Raw genomic sequence first — 23,706 nt, 5'->3', positions numbered from 1 at the left:
ATAGATATCTAACCGCGATTTGTGGAGTTCCTGCCGTACCTACTTTATATTGAGCTTACTACACGAGGAATTTAGAAAACGATGGGGCCGATAATCGAGGTAGAAATATCGGAGGTAAATGATTTATTCACAAGACTTATATAATAGAGGTATAAAATATAAGCACATGTTTATATAAATATCAGAATAGAAATGTTTGGTAATAATATTAAAACTACCAATAAAAAGATTTTAAAGTGTATATATATATATATTTGAGAATAATCAATGGAAAAATTATTGTGGAACTGGCATCTCGTTGTTTGTTTCTTAGGTGTGGAGGTTGTAGTGTGATTTAAATGAACTGTCTGATACTGCGAGATTCATATGTATGTGCCCAAGTGATTTGAAATTCATATGACACTGCAAGTTTTAATTAACGGGTACGGAGATTCTTGTATCGTGCTTGTCGGAGCCCAACATAATCAGTTGTCATGGAATTGAGGAGGGTGCCAGCTATATAGAAAGAGGTACAATTTAATAATTGTACTATAAATTATTTGTTAGCTATACAGTACTTACTAATTAATTCTTGTTTAACCTTTTATTTGCAAAAAGTTTTTGTTTGTTGTGTGTCTTGGTTTGTTACTTGTCAGGATTGGATATATTACTGCCAACTGCGAAGGTATGGGGAGTCACGACTGAAGGGAGTTCTTACTGTACTTTCTTTACTCCAGCCTATTACGTGAGGAATTAAGAAAAGTGTGGGATCTTGTAAGCAAAGTAGTATTACTGGAGGTAAATTATTTGTCACTAAACTTCTACATATAACGCAGAATATAGAAGTATAAAATATTTGCACGTCACAGGTTCAGATAAAAGTTTTAAAAATTAAACATTAAAACTACCAATACATTTATTTTAAAGCGCTATTTATTATGACTTTAATCAATTGATAATTTGGATTGGAATTGGCATCTCTCTCTTTGTTTCTTAGGAATGGAGGGTTTATAGTATGGTTGAAAACGGCTGTGGGAGTCATAAGTATTGGCCCCAGTGACTGTGTAAATCGAGTGGCAAGTCCTTAACGGCATATGTGGATAAGGGGATACTTGATCAGTGGTTATTTGAACTCTGCAATTAAACGATATCACGAAATCCTGGAGATTACTGCTTCCTATATTAAATGAGGTAAATTACAGTTGAGACAATAATAGAATTGAAAGTTTTACATAGTTAAAAATCCTTATTATTAGTCTTTGAAAAATTCTTTATTAGTCAGTATTTATTTAATATACAGTATTATTTAAATTCATCAACTTACGTCTGAAGTAAAAAATGTAAATTTTTGTTGTTGGTTGTGTGTCTTCTTTTGTTTTTTGTCAAGATTTGGAGTACTAGTGCATTAATTACCTGGTCACTCGAAACAACGAGATTCCCAGTCTGTGATTGAGCCAACACGTGATGGATTAAGATATGAATCTGAAGTCATTTGAGGCAGCAGTGAGTTACTCGTAAGCAATTTGTGGTTCAGCCGACAACTTGTTGTTTTAAGATTTATACAGAGCCTTCCAAGAGATGATGATAAACAATGATAATAATTAATTTCACGTAATTCATACATATATGATAAAAAATAATATAATTGGTATACTTCAAGGACATTATTCTGTAAAAGGTAATAGCATTATATGTTTAAAGAGTAGTATTTGTATTTTATAATATATAAAAGTTTTGATTAAAAATGAAATAACTGGTTCATAAGAAAGAATATAGCTTAAACACTCTTCATGAGTCTATGGAATTATAATATTGTTAGAATATTTGTGTTGTTTCTTATTCTTAGGACGATGGAAGATAAAGCAGACTTTGATTTTAATCCTGTAGAAACGTATTGCATTATCAACTTGAGGACTGTGGTTATGAATGTAAAGGCTTGGCAAGTGAACTTTGCGAATGAACATTATCTCGTTGAAGTGTGTTGATCAGGCTTCCAACTAAAGCCGTGAGTCTTTTAATGACATATTCTAAAATTTACTTTTTGAGTGTTTTAGTGTTTGCTGTAGCAATAAGTACAATATCATGGTAAAGAGCATTAATGTTGTATTAACCAGTTTAAGTAATTAGTTATTTGATTTTGTGCATAATAACTATTTGAAAAATGGAATGATTTAATCCTTTTAGGTGTCTGAAGTGTGAATTATTCTAATATAATTTAACAATCAAAGTCTTATAAATGCTTTTGATTGGTATTTTAGTACTTGCAATGTGGACAAACTGCCTAAATAGTTTCAAAAAGAATCGATAAAATATTCATACTACAATTTATTGAAATGAATAGCTCTATTTCTTAATTAATCAGTTTTTAATATGTTTTGAATATTTTATTTGTATTAGTTTCCTTAGGGAAAAGATGTGTGTGTAGTATGGTTTTAGAAGCGGTGCCTAATCCGGTAGAAAAATATGAGTTTGAGGCAGTGAGTTACTCGTTAAGCAATTTGTGATTCGGCCGACAACTTGTAGTAAGATTTATACAGAGCCTTCTAAGAGATGATGATAAACAATGGTAATAAGTCATTTCACGTAATTCATATAAAAAATAATATAATTGGTATACTTGAAGGACATTATTTTGTAAAAGGTAATAAAGAATAAAGAATGATTTATTTTCTCATTTTCTTACAGGCTACATACATACATCAATACATAACGGTAAATTAATATAATGGAGTTATAATTTCCTAAATCTTGCCAGGTCTGACTGCACCATTACAAAAGACGGGAAATAAAAAATTACTTCTTCAAAATACCTATAAACTAAATTTATAATTAAAATATAACCTACATCTAAATGTACTCTACATATAATAGTATTATATGTTTGAAGAGTTGCATTCGTTTTTTGTAATATATAAAAGTTTTGATTACAAATGAAATAACAGGTTAATATGAAGGAATACAGCTTAACAAGTCTTTATAAGTGTAAGGAATTGTAATGTTTTTAGAAGTGTTGTGTTGTTTGTTATCCTTATGCCGATGGAAGATAATACAGACTTTGATTTTAATCCTGTAAAAACGTATTGCAGGAGTTCGTCGTTGGTGAGTTACTTGTTAACCACTTTGTGATATTTACTCTATCCTAAACTCTAGTCATGCATTAGTGTAGTCATTTTCCGATGAAGAGATCAGATTGTAGATCTCGAAACATAGTGTTACTGATTGTATTGTATGACTGAACAGTGGCTAATGTCAGGAATATTCCTGATCCTTTCACAATCCTTCCATTGACAAACACAAGCTTCAAACAAAGTATATCTGCTTCTTTTCCCAGTTTAGTTTTTGTTACATTCAAGGTATGTAAAATTTTAATTCATAGTTGGTAACATACTTAGTGGGTTTGATTAATCTCAAGCACAATGTGTATAGAATAAAGTTTGTGTCTGTTTCTGTTAAAAATGTTTACAGTTTAATTTGTAATATTGCAGCATTTATGATTAATTAATTCACAAGTATATATACTAGCCATTCCCCATCCATGGACATTGGAAGGATGAAGTATAATCATGTTATGTGTGGAATAGCTGATTATGCTAGCATGTCCAACCTTTGACCTCAACTGGCTTATGGTAGGGGTTTAATTAGGATAATATTTTTAATAAATGTTTACTTTTTTAAATTTACATATTTTTGATAAATAAGGTTTTTAGGTTCTATTGGAATTGTAATTAAGGAATATGTGCATACGGTATATATAACTAAACAAGAGATGGACACATAAATTGTTCAGGTTCTTTTTAACAGGACTAAAAATTCAAGATCAGTGAAATCTAGAAACACATTTTCAACTAAACAATTTTTCAAGGCTATACCTGAATACAGATGTCTAACGTAAAACAAAAGTGTTTCAATGGTAAATAAAGAAAGTGTACTTGAATTAACAGCTACATGTAACACGGGAATACGGAAGTAGTAACCAAAAGATTTAACATTATTTATAATGAAAAAAGTTTTTTATGTTTAATAGAACCGCAAATGTATCTAAGATGAGTAGAGTGTTGTTTCAATAATATTTTTTGAAGTTGAATTAAAATAGAAACAAAATGTAATTTTACACATAATAAGTTTAGACATGTTAATCATAATTTTTGGAACTAAAAAAAATAACAGCAAAATTCAGCTTGTCTTTCCGCCTATGGTTTTTTCACAAACCATACTATTTAATACGTAGAATATTTACAAAATTTGTCAGAAGTTTGCAACCAAAGATTTAATGTCACAATTTATTTTTTACATAAGACTGAACAAAAAAGATTCTGTATTTGTCCATATCCAAGCCAAAACCTTTTGAATGTAAAGTAACTATTTTCAAGGTATGTAAATTGAAATGAGGAATACCTCTGATATAAATACCTGTACTACATATTTTATTCTTTATTCCTTAATTGTATCATTACATTTTGTATAGTTCTAAGATGTGCCACTTAGCTGGTCTAAACTGCTGTATTGTAAACTTTTTGTTTTAGCACTGTTCATGCCCTAGAGGAATGTGTGTTCTTATATATTCAAAGTACATTATCTTATTTCCATCGCTTTAGTCCATAAAGCAAGTTTAAAAATATACAGGGTGATTCATGAAGTTCTCCCCCCACTTCTACAGCACATTGTACTAGTAAAAATAATGAAAAAAATGTTATATAAAACATAGGTCCGAAAACGCTTTGTTTAGCGAGTTACAGCTAAGCGAAAGATTTCGCCTGAATTCCTGGGTAAAGAATAAAATAAAGCCATACTGAACTTTTGAAAAGGTTAATTAAGTAAGAAATATCGTGGATTCTTATGTATTTTTACCAGATAAAGCTAATAAAATAGGTTTCAGAACTGTATCTGTAGTAGTTTTTGAGGGATTCAGGGTTAAATGCAAAAAATTGGGGCACGAAACAATGTTTTTTTTAAGTTTGATGTACAATAACTTTGTTAAATTGGTAATAAATACATAAAATCAACAAAAATTAATTGTAGAGAATTTAATTCTGAGAAAATTGATATAATCAAAGTATAAAATAAAACAGAAATAAGTACCAAAAAATCGATTTTATTCAGTATAAATACATTACTAGTTTTAAGCAAAATTAATCAGGTTGGGCCAACCGTACGCACCTTTTATTATAATAGATGTTCGAAAAATGAGGCCATCATTATCAATACATTTTGCAGCACATTTGTGTATTGCTTTTGTTTGCGTTTCTTAATTTTTCAGGACTTCCCTGTATCTGCACAGCCGAATCCATAATACGGGCAATTAATTCATCACGAGAATTCACTTTTGTCTTGTATACAATGTCTTTCATCCATCCCTAGATGCAAATAATCCAATGGAGATAGATCTGGTGATCTTGGTGGCCAAGGGTGAGGCCCTCCACGACCAATCCAGTTTCCAGGAAATTGTATTGATTTAAGTAAGCAGAAACGGCACGTGAAAAGTGGGGAGGTGCTCCGTCATGCTGGAAGTACAAATTTTGTCTGAGATGTAAAGGAACATTCTCTAACAGCTGCGGCAACTCTTCTTGAAGGAAATGCAAATAAAACTCAGCATTTAGGTGTCCAGGTAATATGAAAGGTCCAATCAGCCGATTGTGCAAAAGGCCACACCAGACATTGATGCTAAATCGGCGTTGAAAAGTTCTGTTCCACTACCTTATGTGGATTTTCTTCTGCCCATGAGTGTTCATTGTGCAAGTTATTGACACCATCCCGAGTGAATTGTGCCTCATCCGTAAAACAAAATACGCTTGTAGAGTTGATTATTAATATTCAAAAAGTTGCAAAAACTCCAAGTGAAGCGGACCATCCCCTAGCTGTAGATGTTGAAACCCTTTTGTTTATGAAAACGGATAAAATTTGTTTCGATTAAGTGAATTCCACACCGTTGACTGCGAAACTCCTATCCGCCTAGAAATACGTCGTGTACTTACACCTGAACTGCGATGAACAGCATTAATAACAATATCATCATCAAAGTTGGACAGCTCGTTCATAATTGGTTCTAGTACTTGGTAGTGATCCTGTTTCCCGAAAGAGTACGGAAAAGTTCCTGAAATTGTTTTGGTATCTGGAATCCTCCTATTAGGGTAACGGTAGTTCATATTCTTCTACAGCAGCTCTAGCATTACCATTACAGTAACCCAACCCAAAATAAATCCATATCAGCGTATTCCTCTGATGTAAAATAAGTATGGTATTTTTTCGCTGAATAAAACAATCTGAATTATAACTCACAGAAAAAATTGCATTTAATAACACGATTCACAGAACCCGATCTCCTGCTGTAGCTTGCAAAACACCACTAAATACACAGTTCAAACGTAACAGTACAGAATACCATTTTTTGATCACCTGTTATTCGTGCGTTACCAAGTTAGAAATTAATAAAACAAAAAAACTGCATTTCGATGATTAGTAAAACAATAATGGGAAAATGTTTGCTTCATTTATTTTCGAACATTTGATGTAAATTTTTATTTAAAAATAATACAACGTAATAAAACATTATATTTTTATTTACAAACAAAATTTATTTTACAGTTAATTCTTGTTTTCTCAATTTATCTCATCATTAAGGAACAAACATTGTTGTTTTTGTTTGGGGGTGGGGGGGGGGGGGGGTGGGGGGGGGGGGGGGTGGGGGGGGGGGGGGGTGGGGGGGGGGGGGGGTGGGGGGGGGGGGGGGTGGGGGGGGGGGGGGTCATAACTGAGAATTCTTTTCGATGCTTAACCGATGTATCGATTTAACATATACTGACTGAAAGCCGCAATCGACTAAAACAGAAATATATTCAAAACATTATAATTGCTTAAAAACGTTTTAAGATGGTGTGAAACTTGAAATGTTAGATGTTTAATTATGATTATGAATGTTTATAAAAACCACATTATTAAAAGCATAAACATATATTTGAAAAGTAAGAAACTTCATTAACTGTTAATAAATTACTTATGTGTTGCAAAATTTTAGAAGTAAGCCTTATATTATATAATTTTAAAACTATATTTCCTTATTTTTTTAGTCGAACCATATGTTTTAATCACTCTCTATGGCAAGGACTACTTTCCAATACACCTTGAGTATCTGCGGTTAGTCACCATTTCCCTCGTAGCCAAGTCAGCTGGTTTTACCAACTCTCCCAAACATTATCTTTCTCTATTTAAACATTTATTTCTCTATGTAAAACATCTCTTCCTTTGTACAAAACCATTGAAATTTCCTGTGCGAATCCGATATTTGTTTGCATTTCATATCGTTTCTTTCTATTAGAATTCCCCGAGGGAATAGGTTACGTCCCTGGTTAAAGTTTTCGTTAATGGGCTAATCGGATTGAAAGGGTGTGGAGCTCCAATGAAAAAATCTCTTTCTTACACAACAAAATTGTAGACGACGCCTTGTGGTTAGATGGATTTAAAGCAAAGTTTAGCGTCAATGTTCTTCGGTGTTATCACATTTATCATCTTATATCGGAATTTATATCTTAATTCCGATAGTTTTTCGGCTTTCTTTGTAACAAGAGAGCGGAAGTCCTATAGGTCCAAAAAACCATTTTACAAAATAAACCACTCTTGCCATATTGGGTTTGGATAAATTTCAACCAAAAGTTATCGTGGGACGATAACAGTTCGTAAGCTTGAATTTTCAATGTATACAAAAATAATACTGTACATTCATCAAGCTACAACTTTTTCTCACACAATCACAAATGCTATCGCAGGTCAGCTCAATCTAACCAACTTGATTTATGTTATTTTAATTGCAGATCACCTAGTTTATTGTATCACAAGATAAATTTGCTTAAATGGGGTTTATCAAATATCCACTTAGTTGGTGTTCTATATATTCAGTAACTACTGGAGATAATAGCAATAATTTTACGTTGTGTTTTATTTTTTTCAGAGGGAACTCCGATTGGGCGAACAGGAACCAAAGAGGATAGCAACAAGGTTAGTTTACAATAATTTGTATGTTCTTAAAGAGAATAACTTATTACATTTGTATCCAAACTGGTAATTAAAAATTTTTGTTCGGTACATTTATTATTTCTGTTCGGTCACGCTTTAGGATCTATTACCGTACCGTACTAAATCTATTGTTTAGAGTAGTGCATTCTGTTCTTTTAGTCTTGAAGTCATTTTTTAGAATTACATTTAAAAATGTTTGGGCGTATTTTATTATTTTCAGAGTTTAACTCAATATATTCAAGACTTTTTTCTGCAACATACTTATAACTAATGTTTCTTTCGTTCGCTACAAAATAGCGTGCAACCATAACGTTTGAAGTGGGCTACAGATGCATTGGGTGCAATATCTGCTCACATACAGTTACATAATCAAATATCAGTACAGCTTATCAGATTATCTGATAAGCTTGGCGTGAAGGGTTGTAGACTGTATTGTTTCTAAAAGGGTATTTTTTGAGGGGCGCTGAAAAATCTTTAAAACGGTCTAATATCTTCTGTATTCGTAAACGTACTTTGTACAGTGACATAGGGCATAAAATAGAACTGCCTTTGATGCTGTCAGTATCTCTTCAGCACCTCAGGGGGATGGCCCATAAGGTGGAGCCTTAGGTCGGTAAACACCTACTCTAATATGTATTCAACGTCCTGATATTCTTCCACGGGAACGGTTCACGAGGAGTCCAGTAGAAAAATCTTTAATGTAAGCTTAGTTTTGATATGCACAATCATTTTAAAGAGCTAGCCAAGCAAAGAAGTAAGCCGCAAAACCGCACTTCAAAAGTTTTATTATCTGTTACAAGATAGTGGTGGTTTCAAATGTTTTCAAAAGTAAACTGTAAATTCAGTTCCAGCAGGACAATTCAGGAGAGTTGCTGTAAAGCTTTTATGCGGTGTAATCATATATGTAGAAGTTTTGTAGCTTCATGTGATATTGGTTTACAATAAAATTAAGTTTCCATTCTTGAAGTTTGCACGTGAGATCAGTATTGAACCCTTTCGAGCGCCGCCATTTTGTTTAGGATTAACCTTTTTAAGGTCAAATTTGCGGCAATGACGATCAACTAGTTAAGACCATTAAAACAGTACATCGAGCTATGCTTATATTTTAAGATTTTACTTACGAGTCGTGATGACTATCTGAGGTTGTGAAAGAGCATCTACTGACTGCATCAAAACGTACAGTTTTTTAAGCCTTATGCCACCTGTACAAAGTTTTTATGTTTTATGTGTAGGTTTACGTAGTACAGAAGATATTACACCGTTTCAAGACTTTTCAGGACCCCTGTATATCTAATTAGTGGCGGTAGAAGAGACTGTCTGGGTGAGAAAATTGTTCGTGTGCAAGTAATAGAATTGAGCAATCAATCTAACAATTGAGTGAAACTGTTAATGCCTCGTTAAGGTAGCAGTGACGTTGAATTCGCGAGTTGTGCCATTATTCCTCGCCATCAGCATATAATCGGAATATAACCAGGAATAGAAGTCGGCCATGTAAAGTTGACATAACGCCATAAACGGGCGTGTGAAGAACAATATTTATCTATCATAGACCTTTGGCACATGTGGACAATTCATGCCTGTCTTATCATAAAAAGGCTGCAATTTCCTTAACTCGTTTATTGTGAAAAAATTCAGTTTGAGCGATTCATCACGAGCCTCTGTTGTAATGTTGGCCAAAAGAAATTACAAATGTATGGTCTTGAATCATGTTTTGGTAATTATTACAATCATGGATAGGTGAATGTTCAGATAATTTAAACAAATGGTTCTGGATTCAGAAGAATATTTATTCTAGATCTGCACGTTTCATAGCACCATATTTAGAATCAAGATTGATGTAATTGGCTTGGGCTGTACTTGTAATCTGTTTAGTACCTCAAAATTTATTCCGAGCATACACCTCGGTGGCTACTGCCTGTAATTTTTGGGTTCGTTGAGCTTATTAGAAGTGTTGTTACAACTTCTCCAGAATAACAAATGAGACACTAAACGTTGAATGGCAGCTTAGAAAAGATGAGCTTGTATAGCTTTGTTTACTATGTTACTCGTATTTTTGTAGGAACACAACATCGAAAACAAGGTATAATCGTAAAAAACTCACTGACAACCAAATGAATTCTACCACACGTAATTAGCTGAAACTAAACTTAAACACATATTGTATTGAATTTATATTAAGACAAATAGTTATTATTGATGAATAATAATTGGAGTACAGAGTAACCAAATGTTGTACTATAACCTATTGTGCCAATAGGTTATAGGTACCTATTTGAATGTATCTCAATTGATCAGTATTTGTTTAGTTGGCAAATCATTAGAATATTTATGGAATAAATATGATTGTATGTGAAATCATCAGAAACAATACAAACCAAGGTACTTCAATCTGTAAATAATCTTGGGCTTAAACGTCATTCTTGGATTATTCTCAATTTTACCATTTGGCAAATAAACACTAATATACAGTAGTCCTCAATAATCCGACCCTAACGCCAGTCCCTTCCCCCCAGTAATCCAGCTAGTAGACAAAGACAGTCCGGGAATGCTTATATCGTTGGTAACAAGCAATGTTGCCGACGAGCATAGTCAATGCTTGTTGATGTGTGTGTGTGTGTGTGAGAGAGAGAGAGAGAGAGAGGGTAATAGCTATCTGTCATCGTAGGCGTTAATTTTACGATCAATGCCAATCCAAAGTGGGCTGAGGGAAATTGAGAAGCAGCACAAGACATCTTTCTTTGGTTTAAAAAAAAGGCTTTATGACAATGTTTTGAGAAAGTCTGTTATATCTAAGAGAGCAAAGAAATATAGACAGTTTTGTAATGCCTTCTTAATATTTTGAAACTGATGTGGGCCTTTGTTTAATTTTTTAATCTTTCATTTCAATTTTATAATACAATCTTTTTAACGTACAATACTGCACGTAAGCTTAATAAAAATATACGATAATGTAAATACATACTGTAATTAAAACTACTGCACTATACGTTTTTAAAGACTCTATTGTACTTCTTTTATGGTAAGAATTTACATTTTAAGTAACATTACATTCTATTGTGTAATTTAAACGTGTTTTTCATTTGAACTGCAGTAATCCAGCTTTTTGACTAATCCGATACATGGGTAAGTCTGAATTGTGTCGGATTAGTGAGGGTCTACTGTGTTGCTGTTGGATTGAAACGAATGAAAATTTAACATATCCAGATAAATCATCACTGTCATAACAATTCAGACGCCTTTGTAATATTCAGATGTTACGAGCCACAGTAGTGAAGGCATTTGTCTGACTGCTGTTCTACAAGAATATACTAAGACCTAGACATTGTGAACTGTTTAACAGCAGCTGAGATGGCAGAACTGGGCACCGCTGAGTGGTCTAGCTGTGGCGGGCAAGCCGCGGGCTCTGGACGACGACTCCTACGTGGGCGTGAGTATTGCTATATTACCTTCTCTCTGCATACCAAACTAGCTCACCGGTATATCTGTCGAGTTGCATCATTGCCACTGTCAAGGTCACAATGTGCACATCATTTACTACAAGATATTTTAAAATATGTTTAGAATAAAGAATTTTTCCTGACTGTCAGAGCTAATATGTCACCGAGTTTTCACTCCTAATAAAGTTTGGTGGAAAATGTCCAGTATTTAATCTGGATAAACATAAAAAAAAGTATAATACTTTATAACCTCAGACTAACTTTTTTAGTTTTATTTTCAATTAGTTTCTTTTTAATTGTCCTACAAATGTTAGCAAGTATTTATTAAGCGGCCAAACAGGATATTCTTATAATCCTCTTGTGTTTTGTCTGTATGTGTGATGAATAATCCTAGAGACTTGAAACTTGGTACAGATGTTCTCTTTGGCACAAGGAAGAACTGTATTGATTTGGAACCAAAAAGGTCAAATGAGAGTTCATCCATCATCTCTATCCATGGTGCTTGGTTAACTGTTACTAGATAGATCCTATCACAAACATTTTTCTTTCAAACATACTGTCCAAATTTGGTTTTAAAAAAGCTAAACATAACAAAATTGATCAATAACAAAGTAGCAAAGTTAAAAATATGTATATATACACATAATACGGGGTTATTTTCAAATGTTCATATTAGGGAAGTTTTTTTAGGAATTGTATGTTTTGGAGTGACCTTAAAAGTACACAGTCTTCTTTAAAATGAGTTAAGGTAAATCTTACTCATTCAAATAGTAAACAATTTAACACTTAGTTTAAATTGATTAATGTGTTTGTGTTTGGCCTACGGGTTAAATTAAAGCACAGGTCTGTATTGTAAATGTATCCAGAAAAACAAAATACAGTGAATACTATAGCTATCAGTTCAATATAAAAATGAAATACATCAAATCATTAATGTTCACTGAAGGATCACAAGTCAATTTTATATGTCTTGTGAGTGTATAATATAAAAATAGGAATAATAAATTATTTTGTAATACATAACCTGATAAGTATGATGCTACTGATAAGAAAATCAATATTGTATTTTTCAAATTACATGATAAGTGTAGCTAATAATTAATTATTGTTAATATGTATAATCATGTAAAAATGTAGTTAAAAATACCGTACTGTGTTAAATCAATGTAAACTCATTTTATAAAATAGTTAATTTCTAATTTTATACCAGTAGTAAAGAGACTATGATAATAATAGAATAGACAATCTTGAAATAGCCCTACTATGTTTGATATCTACCAGAAGTTTCACATTTTCTCATTAGAGGATCTCATGCTGTTAAGCTCTCTCTTCATGGTTTTGTAGATGCTCAAAAATGATAATATAGTTCTGTAAGTCAAAACTTGTGTGGTTGGTTAGAGAATGATCAATTTTAAAAGTCCTCCAACTTTGGCTAACATTCATATTCCCAGCAAGAACATAGCCAGGAAAAAAATTTTTGGGGGGGGGGGGATCAAGACAACAACATTTTTCCGTAGTGGACAGAGAGTAAGGCCCCATTTTGCTACTTACAAAGTTCTTGACCCGTTTCTTTGTTGAGGACGATCTTTCAGCATTACATGTCAATAATACTGAGTTATTTAAATAATAATAGTTGTTGTTTACTAAAAAAGTAATTGAAACAATTAAAAATTTGGGGGGGTCCGGACCCCTTGGATTCTCTTTCCGGCTATGTCCTTGATTCTCAGATGATACTTTATACTCAAACATTTGTGGAGTTGAGAATACTTTGTTGGTGAAAGGAGGATGATTTTTCATTGGAACTAAAGTCCCAAAATAAGTTGAAAATATATTCAACATTGAAATTTGCATAGATATTATTGTTTCATAAACTGAATTTAGAATTTTCATTTGTCATGATGAAAACTTAATAATGAATCAATTCCAAAATATCTCTCTAGTTAATATTAATCTAAACATTACTATAAGTACATACGTTAAAACACTTACACACACATTTTTTATATGTAATAGAAATATGTTTACATTGTCACATATTAAAAACAGTATCTTCAGTTAGTGTAAAGAGTACCTTCTCTAGAAAGTTGTCAGAGTCTGATTAGAACTGATAGGCAATTGTTAACAACAGCTAAATTCGAGATTAATGTCCATTGTGGGTTGAGAATAGACTATTCACTTGCTACAAGAGTTCATTACTAGCCTAACAATCTTAAATTTATGCAAAATCAGTCATTTTACTTCTGCAGCTCGTCTACTTAACAAAAATACAGAGAACTTGAAGTTGTTATATTTTTTACGTTGTTTATTTAACGTTTTTCATAACCCATGATAGAATAAATTCATGCTTACCAATGAAATCTAAACTCCAAATTACATTTAAATAGTTCTTACCGTTTTGGTGCTATACTTAATTTGCATTCATATGGTTATGTTTGCGTGCAAACTTCAATTCTGTGGTCACTCCGTGTACAGCAGCCGCTGATGACAGTGGTGCCGTTGCGAAGCCACGACTTCACAGGGCTTGGCTTCAACATCTGTGGCAACATGAGAGATGGCATCTTCGTCAAGGACGTTCTCCATCGGGGACCTGCCTCGGAGTCCGGTCGTATTGTTCCAGGTAGGCAGATATCATCTATTTTGTTTCACTTAAGTTCACACTACTACTTACCAAATTCACCAATTTAAATTTGTAATCAGAATTTTTTAAATCTTTGTAAGGTCGGCAAAATTCTCTTTACTTTTTAAATTTTGGGTGTAACCTTATAGGATACAAACACGATATTGTTATGAGCAGAAAATAAAAAAAAGCGGTACATTTTTCACTGTGTGTTTGTATGTCTTGATATATATTATATATATATATATATATATATATATATATATATACACATATCCATAAACTTCTGTGGGTGATAGTACTCATAATTTCAAACAAAAATGTCATGTAAACATAGGTCGAGAAATGTTTCGTTTAGCTGCTAACCGCCATTTTTTATTTTTTATTAAGAAATTATTATCTTTAAAAATAGTGAAGCGAAAGAAACTAAATTAGGTGAGTAGGTTTGAACAAATAAAGAACAATAAAAAAAAAATAATAGTGTTATTTTCTATAATGTTAACAACATAGCACCAGTTGGAAATGTTTTAAATCAAATAACAAAATGACCAGAATAGGTTTAAAAAAAACGTACTGGATACCATCTATTTTTAACATTTTTATTACAATTCTAATTGTACTTATTTCAACAAAATCCGTCCATGAATAAGCGAGCATGACCACTTTCAAAGTAGGCTTGCACAAGTCAGGAGTATCAAACATTTTGTCTTTTGAAAGGCATCAGCTGTTTTACATAGGTTATCAAAATTTTACGAGATAAGAATTATTTTGCTAGTTTTATAATAATTTCAACAGTACTTTTTTCAACAAAAATCCGTCAACGAATAGGCGGGAGCACCAAACATGTCACAGTTGAGATGTAACAGTTATTTGTTGTTTTCGGCTTGTGCAAGCAAATCTATAAAGTGGTCATGCTTGCTTTTGTGAACACTCTGTATATATTCAGGTAATTATATGCAACTCACAAGCAGTAAGACGAAAATCTTAGATGAAAATAGGTTGAGGAGTACATCAAATTAAAAGTCTCTATTAGAACACAATTCCACAAATTTAATCTTAAACGGTTCAATCCATACAAAATTACACTTTATATTGTTTCTAAATCCATTGTCAATATTGGGGTTATACAGTGTAACTAATTGAATGAATGAAACATTATGCTCCACTTTTGATTGCTGCTACTCTGATAAGAAGAAAAAAGAGATTTGCATAAAAAAGTATAAATATTTATGTGCAGTATCACTGTGTTCAGTTCAATCTGCATTGGTTCAAAAATATAAAGCCATCCCTATAAGAACTGATTTAATTGTCGGCTTTGGTGGTCATCATTGGTCTTGTTGCTATAACTTTTTAATACACTCTCATATAAAATCTTTCCAATTTTAACTGAGTTTAAATATGTGATAAATTAAACAACATTTAATTAACTATAAACTGAACTAAAACAAATTTTACTGTATTGCAACAGATTTCAAAGCCATATTTGACATGATTAGAAGAGTGAAAACTATCATGGTAGTCATAACTAGCAATCTAAGAGGTATCTCTTGTGCCCATAACTAGCAATCTAAGAGGTATCTTTTGTGCCCATAACTAGCAATCTAAGAGGTGTCTTTTGTGCTGGCAGGTGACCGAATTGAGAGCATCAGGATCAGTTTTCGCCACATGGTGTTTGAGGATGCCCTTACTATCCTGAGCTATGCATCTCCATACGAGGTCCAGTTAGAGGTGGAGAACGGTTCATCGTCACGGCCCGCAACATTGCTTCGCAACAAGCGAGCCTCTGTCAGTCCTGCGGAGCGTATCTGCCATCCCTTCTATCGAAGCCACTCCATCTCTGATCTGATTAAGGTACAGACATCAGACTTTGCATATGACATCTTGCTTCTGATGCTAAATGTTAACTCAAATATAAGATAAGCTTTCCCCCACCCAAAAAATAATGAACAATGTTTCTAGATTTCAACAATTGGTATTGATGAGCTTTTATTTCAAAACTGTGAGAATAGTGCAAAGTTTTGTTGTGTAACATGATGAAAATTTATTTTGGAAAAATGTATTGATAATCTACATATAATATATGCATGATAATGTACATAACAAAATTACTTTGCACTTTCCTCCAAGAGAGTTCATACACTACATCACTGCAAAAATCCCTCCCTTTCATGTAGATTAATAATTCTTGACTTTTCTAGCTATTTTTTAATTCCAGTTCATCCTTGATTGTTTGACATAAAATTTGTTTTGTTGCCAAGTTTGACCTTAAGTTCATCACCATGTATTGATTTGTTCTTCTCTTTTGTGCATGCTTAACTTTACGTTTTACATGTTTTAGTACCTGAAGAAAATCATGAATTTTAGTTCTCGAAACATAATGTTCTATTTCTGCAACATAATAACGATGCCAAATGTCCGAAATCCTATCATCCTTTCAAATTATCTACTGTCAATGACAAACTATAAACAAATAATTTTATTAATGCTTGTAGGGATTTAACAAACCCCCCCCCCCCTATAATTGTTCCAATTGAAATTGTAGTTATTAACTTTTATATGGGTCATTCTATGTACTCAAACATATAGGCAGTTGTTTTAGGAACTCAATTTATTACAATAGTACTTTTCCATCTTGGCTACCAATTGCAGAATAGCATAATATTTCAATAATGATTATTATTTTTTATTTTCAGATCAATAAAACTAACCCTTCCAAATGGGGAAACGAATCTTCCATCGCAGATCTGAGTAATGGAGACCTGTCAAAGCCAGCGATCATCGATACATCTCCGATCGAAAAAATGCAGAAGGTTGGTGTAAGAGTTTTACCTCCAACAACGAACTCAGAAACCTTGAGGATTGAAGCTGAGAAGTCTCAGAATGCCAGAAACTCTGTAATTGAAAGTGGTCAAGTATTGACAGTGAGTAAGAACTCTCCTTCCAGTACACTAACAAAACCTGAAAAATCACCCTCAAATACATTAACCAAAACAAGGAAATCCCCTATACCTCTAATTAAACATACTATTAGTGATTTCGATGAAATTGATTTGTCTGATAGTCGTGATGATAAAATGAGCCAAGGGGAAGGCACCAGAAAAAACACACCTTCTCCTGGTCTAAAAGAAACAAATGTAAAATCTTTATTGGTGAAAGGATATAATAATTTGAAAGAAAAACTTCACCATGCCGGATTAAAGCTTGAAAAAGAAGGTGAAGAGGAGCCACTGCCAAAACGAAATGAGGTACCTGAGGAAACTGGAACAGTCGATTCAAAAGTTGAAACAATAACAGTAATAAAAAACCAAGAAATCTTCGTCGACAAACCTGAGGCATTTTCTTCTGGTGAAGCCCAAGATATACCAGAAGAAGTCCAAAAAGCAGGAATTGCTGCAAGAAGTAACAGAAAATCAGTCATTGAAGATGGTAAGAGTTGGGATAGACCAGTTTCTGATTTATTTAAAGATGCTGATAGAGGCAGGAAGGATAGTAATCAGTGGGGAAAGCTCTAATGAAGGAGACATCGCTAGTCAAAAGAAGAATAAACGGAAAGCTCCTCCGCCACCACCAACAAAATCTGAGGAAGATTTGGAGACACTGAAAGCACCATCAGAAACTGATGAAGTCGATAGCAAAGATAGTTTGTCAGAGAAGAACAACAGTATGGATTCAGTAGATACAGACTCAGAACAAGGAGATAAGAGTGGTACTACTATTGAGCTGAATTCATCTCATATTACAGTTCATCACGCTCCTGATTCTGAAAAAAGTAGAAAAGCAGCATCACTGGGGGATTTGTCTAGAATTGGCAATGATCAGCCAATAGTCGTCCTGGAACGGGCAGTATCACTGGACCTCGCAGATGGAACTCCTGGTGGAGGAAAGAAAAGAAAAGCTCCGTTACCTCCTCAAGAAGAATTCTCAGATGATGGTGGAATGACATACAGTAAAGAAGCAAGAATAGATTCTGCAGTCCATACAAGATTAAAACATTCCTCTGATTTTGGTAGGCTAGAAGATGCTGTTCAGTTGAATGAACATATATCTGATGAAGATTCAGACCAAGGAGTGAGTGGTCTCTCGACTCCAGAACCTTCTCTACAAATGATGATCAGTTCAACTCCAATGAAACATGATTTTTTTATGCCACCTTCTTTTTGAATCACAAGTAAATACTAGTAAATCATCCCCCAGCCCTCCTGTGAGTCCAACCTCTGGACTGAGTGGACCAGCCTCAGGCCTGAGTGGAGTTCACGTCAGTCGCTGCAGCTGGGACCTCAGCGTCCCCGAGACCACGACAGATCAATTCGTAACAGCCATCAATGGGAACAATACAGAGGATGAAGACGACATACCTCCAGAATTGCCAACCTCCCCCATACCGACTTACATCACTGAAATTCAAGTGGTCACTGCAAACAAAGATGGTCCGCAAGGATTTCTTGAAAATGGTCAGAGTGAATTAATTGGCAGAGATGACATATTTCCAAAAAACATTCCAGAAATGTCATCTTTCATGACAAACAGCATCCACAAGCCTTTCTCTACCTTTACTAGCAACCCTTTTAGTGGTTCCACCAGACGATCTGAGGTGAGTGTTATCAACTCTAACCAGTCCGATGACATGAACTCATTGCCGAGCTTGGCAAATCTGTCTGATACAATGATGACAGAGGTAAACCAAGTGTCATTGAGTCAGCCGAACAGTCTCGATCCGATTTTACAAGGTGACCTCTCAATGACCATCAAGGATTTGAGACCACCAGGAACACTGATATTCTCTAATGAAAACATGTCAGACGAGCAAATCCTAGCCATGAAGTCCTCCCCAGAGCCGATTTTGATTGACATTAGTCAAAATAAAACGACACAAGTTGCCAAACCAGCTAGAAGCAATGTCAGTGTAACGTCCATCAGGGCCGGGGGATCTCGTATCCCTATTAGGGCAGTACCAGAACCGACCCAGAGGAAAACAAAAAGAGAAAATTATGTCAGTTTTTCTTCACTTAATGTTTCTCCGGCTAATGACAAAAGACATACGAATGGTTCAGGGGGGGGAAAACAGCATCACACATATCGTCTTGGATTCCCAGAAGTAAATGCCAGTCGTAAGACTAAGCTCCTCAAAATTTAAGACTACAAACGTTATGCATTTAACCAAAAATTTTGTAGAATTGGATATTTTCAGAGGTGCTTACACAAACTGTTCTGTGATGGTATTATAGAGTTAAGTTTGTTCGTAATATTTTAAGAGTTATCTGACTGACAGTAAAAAGTACTTATGTGCCAGAAGATAGCCATTAACAGTGCTCAATCACACTGTTTTTAGTATTATTAATTGTAAATTAAGTCTATTACATGTTAAATTTGTTACGTTATAACAAACTTTTGTTTTGTATTATATTGTATATAGGATAGGATTTAAGGGAAGAGGAGGTTCACTTGATTTTATTTCTTTCTGTATTTTTTAATATAATTTTGAAGCGGAACACTTCTCAGAATTGTTCACAACTAATCAAAATAAGCGTAGCTTTATATAATCTTTTGTTCAATTCTGTTGTTTTCGTGCTATTAAGTAAATAATTAGTAAAACTGTATACTTTACTACTGCAGAAACAGTGAAATGTATTTCTTGTGTATACCACAAATAAATTTAGGGCATTCCAGTATTTTTACCACACATACGTGTTACTGATCATTCCCACCATACAGCCATTTGTATTGTTATGTAATGGTTGAAATTTATATTTATCCTATTTTACTCTGGTGCTATTTTTTATTTTCTTCATTATTATTTTTAGATATTTATCTAGTACCTAATTCATAAATTTAAGAATTATATTATTGTTAGACAATACCTTTTACTATGAAAATAACAAAATCAAATATTTAATTTTTTTTTGGCTATCATATTAATTCACTTACTTTGTTCCCTACGGGAAGCAATTCCATTTATTTTTAATGTTAACTTGTAATTACGGACTAAGATAGGGTTTAAATATATAAAATAAATAATTTTTGTTTAAAAGTTTACATATTGTACCTGTATCACGTAGATAACTTTAATAGTCAGTGTATATAGAATTGTATCACTCTTATACAATCACTCTTACTGTTATAAAATTTATTTTAACGGCTCAAAATAAAAATTTTATTATTTTTAACTTGTTATGTTGTGTTTTAATTATTTTATTTACCCACAGCAATGGACCTTGGATAGAGATCTATCAGGTCATAAGGGGACATACACCACCATTGAACACTATCTTGTAATATAAAATATACTGATACAATGGAGTATCATAAGACCTAACGAATGTAAGAAAAGTCTTACTGACCAAGAAAGTAACCTCATGACATGGTCTTTCTAAAAAACTATACATAAAGTGCCAACATCCGGTAACTGGATGTTACAAAAAATTAAAAAAATAAACATTTTATTTATTTGTAAATGTATAGTTTTACATAAAAAACCATGATTATGGTATACCATATATATACGTATATATAATCAGAATCATGGTTTTATAGTAAAACCATACGTTTATAAATAAATAAAATGTTTATTATATATATATATATATATATATTTTTTTTTTATCTTTTTCTTCAACTTTTTTAAGTTTTAATTTTAATAAATCAAAATTTTTTTTATATTGTATTTTTTTAATATATATATAAATATACAAGATTTTATTACAGTAGGATATGAAAGTGGCTTTTACAACAAGAGTGTAGACCAAATTTGGCTGTCTTAACAAATGTAACACTGAGGCGTCCTGTTAGAGGTCTTGGAGGAGATACAAATGCTGACATCAATTTTGAAAAACTTCTCAAATGTTAGCGAGAAGAACTGCTGTATTTGTAGTACAGCCAACACAAAGACAAGAAAATCAACATTTATGTGCACAAAATTCAAAAAGGGTTTGCATCCCAAGCAGTGGCGTAACTACCTTGGGTGGCACCCGGTGCGGAAGTTGGTGGTGTCACCCCATCCAAAGTAAAAAGCAGTAAATTTTATATGATAAAGGCCATGGATCATTTATTATTTATAATATTGAAAAAATAGCAAAACAAAAATAAATGACAGAAAAGGAATTGTTATACAATTAAAATTTCTTCTTTCTAGCTTTGACAGCTGCAAACTCGGCAATAACTTAATTGAAATTTATATTTTGTATTGCCCCATGTTCGATGGCTAATATACCAAGATTGCTAAGCCGCGATTGGGTCATTATTGCCTGCAAATAATTTTTTATTCATGACAAGTTTTTCATTGAAGAAGAATATGATATTGATTAGGTATGTAGATATAAGTATAATTCCTATATTGAGCCCAAGAAATTAGATGATATATAGTGAACAGAGACAATATCTGTTCATTCATATCTTTGAAAATGGAGTACAAAGAGTACAAAGTTAGCAAGCTGGGTGGCTTGCAAGTTAAGCATAATTTTATTTTAGGGAATTAAAACTAATCATAAATATTATTAGTGAATTGGGACAGTTTGCAAAATTTGCCTTAGTGTATATGCCCATGTTTATGTTTCTTCACACATTAGTTCGAAAACTGTCTGACATATTATAGTAAACTGTAAAATTGCAAAAAAACAATGGTGAATATGTAATTGCCGTAATTTAAACTAAACTTAAAACAGAGACAAGAATTATCACACATGGGTTGGATAAATTCATTAGTTAGTATCAATCTATAAAGGTTTAAAATCACGGCCATACATTTGTGCGAGACTGTTACATAATTAGTTTCATAACAAAAACCAAAATGACACTTATTTATAAATTTAAATCAATTTCAAGGAACTCTCATCCATAATGAATACCCATTTACTAACTTGTACACTGCCAAGCAGTTTTTAAACATTGATAAAAAAGTAACAACATGACAAAAAATAAAATAATTTGATAGATCAATATAAGATATTATTTTACATACAAGACCAACGTGTGGTATACTGTAGTAATTATAAAATTGTATTCTATTAGCCAAATGCAATTTTGTCTTACAAAAAAGAATACAAAAAAATAAAAATTTAAAAAATAGAGAAAGTTAGGTAAAACAGTTCCTACATTCATATTGATATTTAATGAAAAAGTATACTAAAAAGTATATTAAAATGAAAAGAGGATTTTATAAACCAATATTCTTATCCCATGGTGTAGAATCTACACTTTCCATTTATATAATAAATGTAAACATTTATTATTGCTGGAATAAACTTCTAAACAGTAAAGTAAAATAATCCGGAATAAAAATTATTTTCTAACTACGAATTAAATGAAAAAGCACTTAAAAATTTCTAACGGATATAAAAAGTAATATATGCTATTTAATATATTCACTCTTCTATTACCAATATTTATATACATATATATATATATATATATATATATATTAGTTTTATTCTAAAAAAAACAACTAAATATGAAAAAATGTATGTGCAAATATATATTAAGACTGTTATACATGTAAAAGAACATTTAGACTTGTAACAACATTTTTTGAAAGAACTGCTCTCTTCTGTGATGTAAAAGCAAATCTTTATTCTTGCAAATTGAAAATTGTCTTCTGTACGATACTTAGAAGTATTGTTAGTTTTCTACATTTTTTAGAACTTTATGGGTATCTTTATGACTACTTTATAAGTTTGTCACGTAATGAGGTTCATTGGTAATTTCAATTCCTATTTGGGTTTAGTTAATTAGGAGCACATGGGTATTATTTTGTTGAGGTTAACTCCTGATTGATGGTTAAATACGTTACAAAAGCAGACATGACATAATGACTAGCTGAGTTGCCAGGGACTGTTGAGTGAACTAAGAGTGACTCAAAATGAGTTGTCATACAGTTTACAATATTCAATCCGTACTTAAGTAAACATGTGACATGCCATGATAAAACATAACAATACGCTAGTTAAAAATAACACCAATTCAATCAAAATCTTCAAAAATCTCTGCTTCTGTGTAGTAAGCCCTAGACATCAGATACTGTCGTAAGTGCACAATCTGAAAACTTTCAAGTTTAATTCTTGTTTAAGCCTGAGAGGACTTGTATATTCTGAAAACTGAGTAGTACGCTCCCTTCTCATAATGGGTTAATCAAAGAATAGGATAGTGCAAAATTTCATGTCTGAGCTGGTACTGATGAGTGGTTTGACTTTTTAAAATCTGTTAGCATTTTCTCTAAAGAATAAAGTAAATTATATATTTTAATTAATTGAAGTGAGTCAACATTTTAAAGCTGTGATGACAGACCAGCTGAAAACATAGCTCACTATCCTATTTTGAATTTTGAGCGAGTTCACAGAATTCCCCAAACATCCTCCCTCACCACTGGTGCGAATGAACATATGCATAGTAGACAGCTTTAACATTGTTTCTAAACTTGTAACAGCAGAAATTGTTCTTAAATCAAAATATCCAGAGATTAGTTTGCCTGAAAGAAATGAAATGTGGTCTCTTCATTATAAATTGTTGTCCAGTAAATTTTGAAAATGCCACTGATGTCATGATTTGAATTTATATTACGTCTGAATTTATTGAAATGTTAATTCACTGACTTTTATAGTGATTTAACAACCCATTCGACCTAAACCACTCACCTGCCTCAGAGCATGCAGGTTTATGTCTGTTAAAGTCAAAGTC

The 23,706-nt window shown here is 32.7% G+C and overlaps 1 protein-coding gene across 1 annotated transcript; it reads left to right on the top strand.

Annotated features, from left to right (window-relative positions):
• Window positions 1-81: 81 nt before the first annotated feature.
• On the top strand, window positions 82-19,174 carry LOC124365503. Its single transcript, XM_046821487.1, is given in 9 exon segments — window positions 82-114; window positions 3,066-3,078; window positions 7,889-7,968; window positions 11,327-11,413; window positions 13,896-14,040; window positions 15,668-15,891; window positions 16,734-17,531; window positions 17,533-18,185; window positions 18,235-19,174. Coding segments are annotated over 9 exon segments (2,973 nt in total).
• The last annotated feature ends 4,532 nt before the right edge of the window (window positions 19,175-23,706 follow it).

This window comes from Homalodisca vitripennis, chromosome 6 (genome assembly GCF_021130785.1).
Source record: "Homalodisca vitripennis isolate AUS2020 chromosome 6, UT_GWSS_2.1, whole genome shotgun sequence".
In the NCBI taxonomy this organism is placed as follows: Eukaryota; Metazoa; Arthropoda; class Insecta; order Hemiptera; family Cicadellidae; genus Homalodisca; species Homalodisca vitripennis.
Note: the sequence above shows the minus strand (reverse complement) of the source record. Positions and strands in the feature narration are given on the sequence as shown.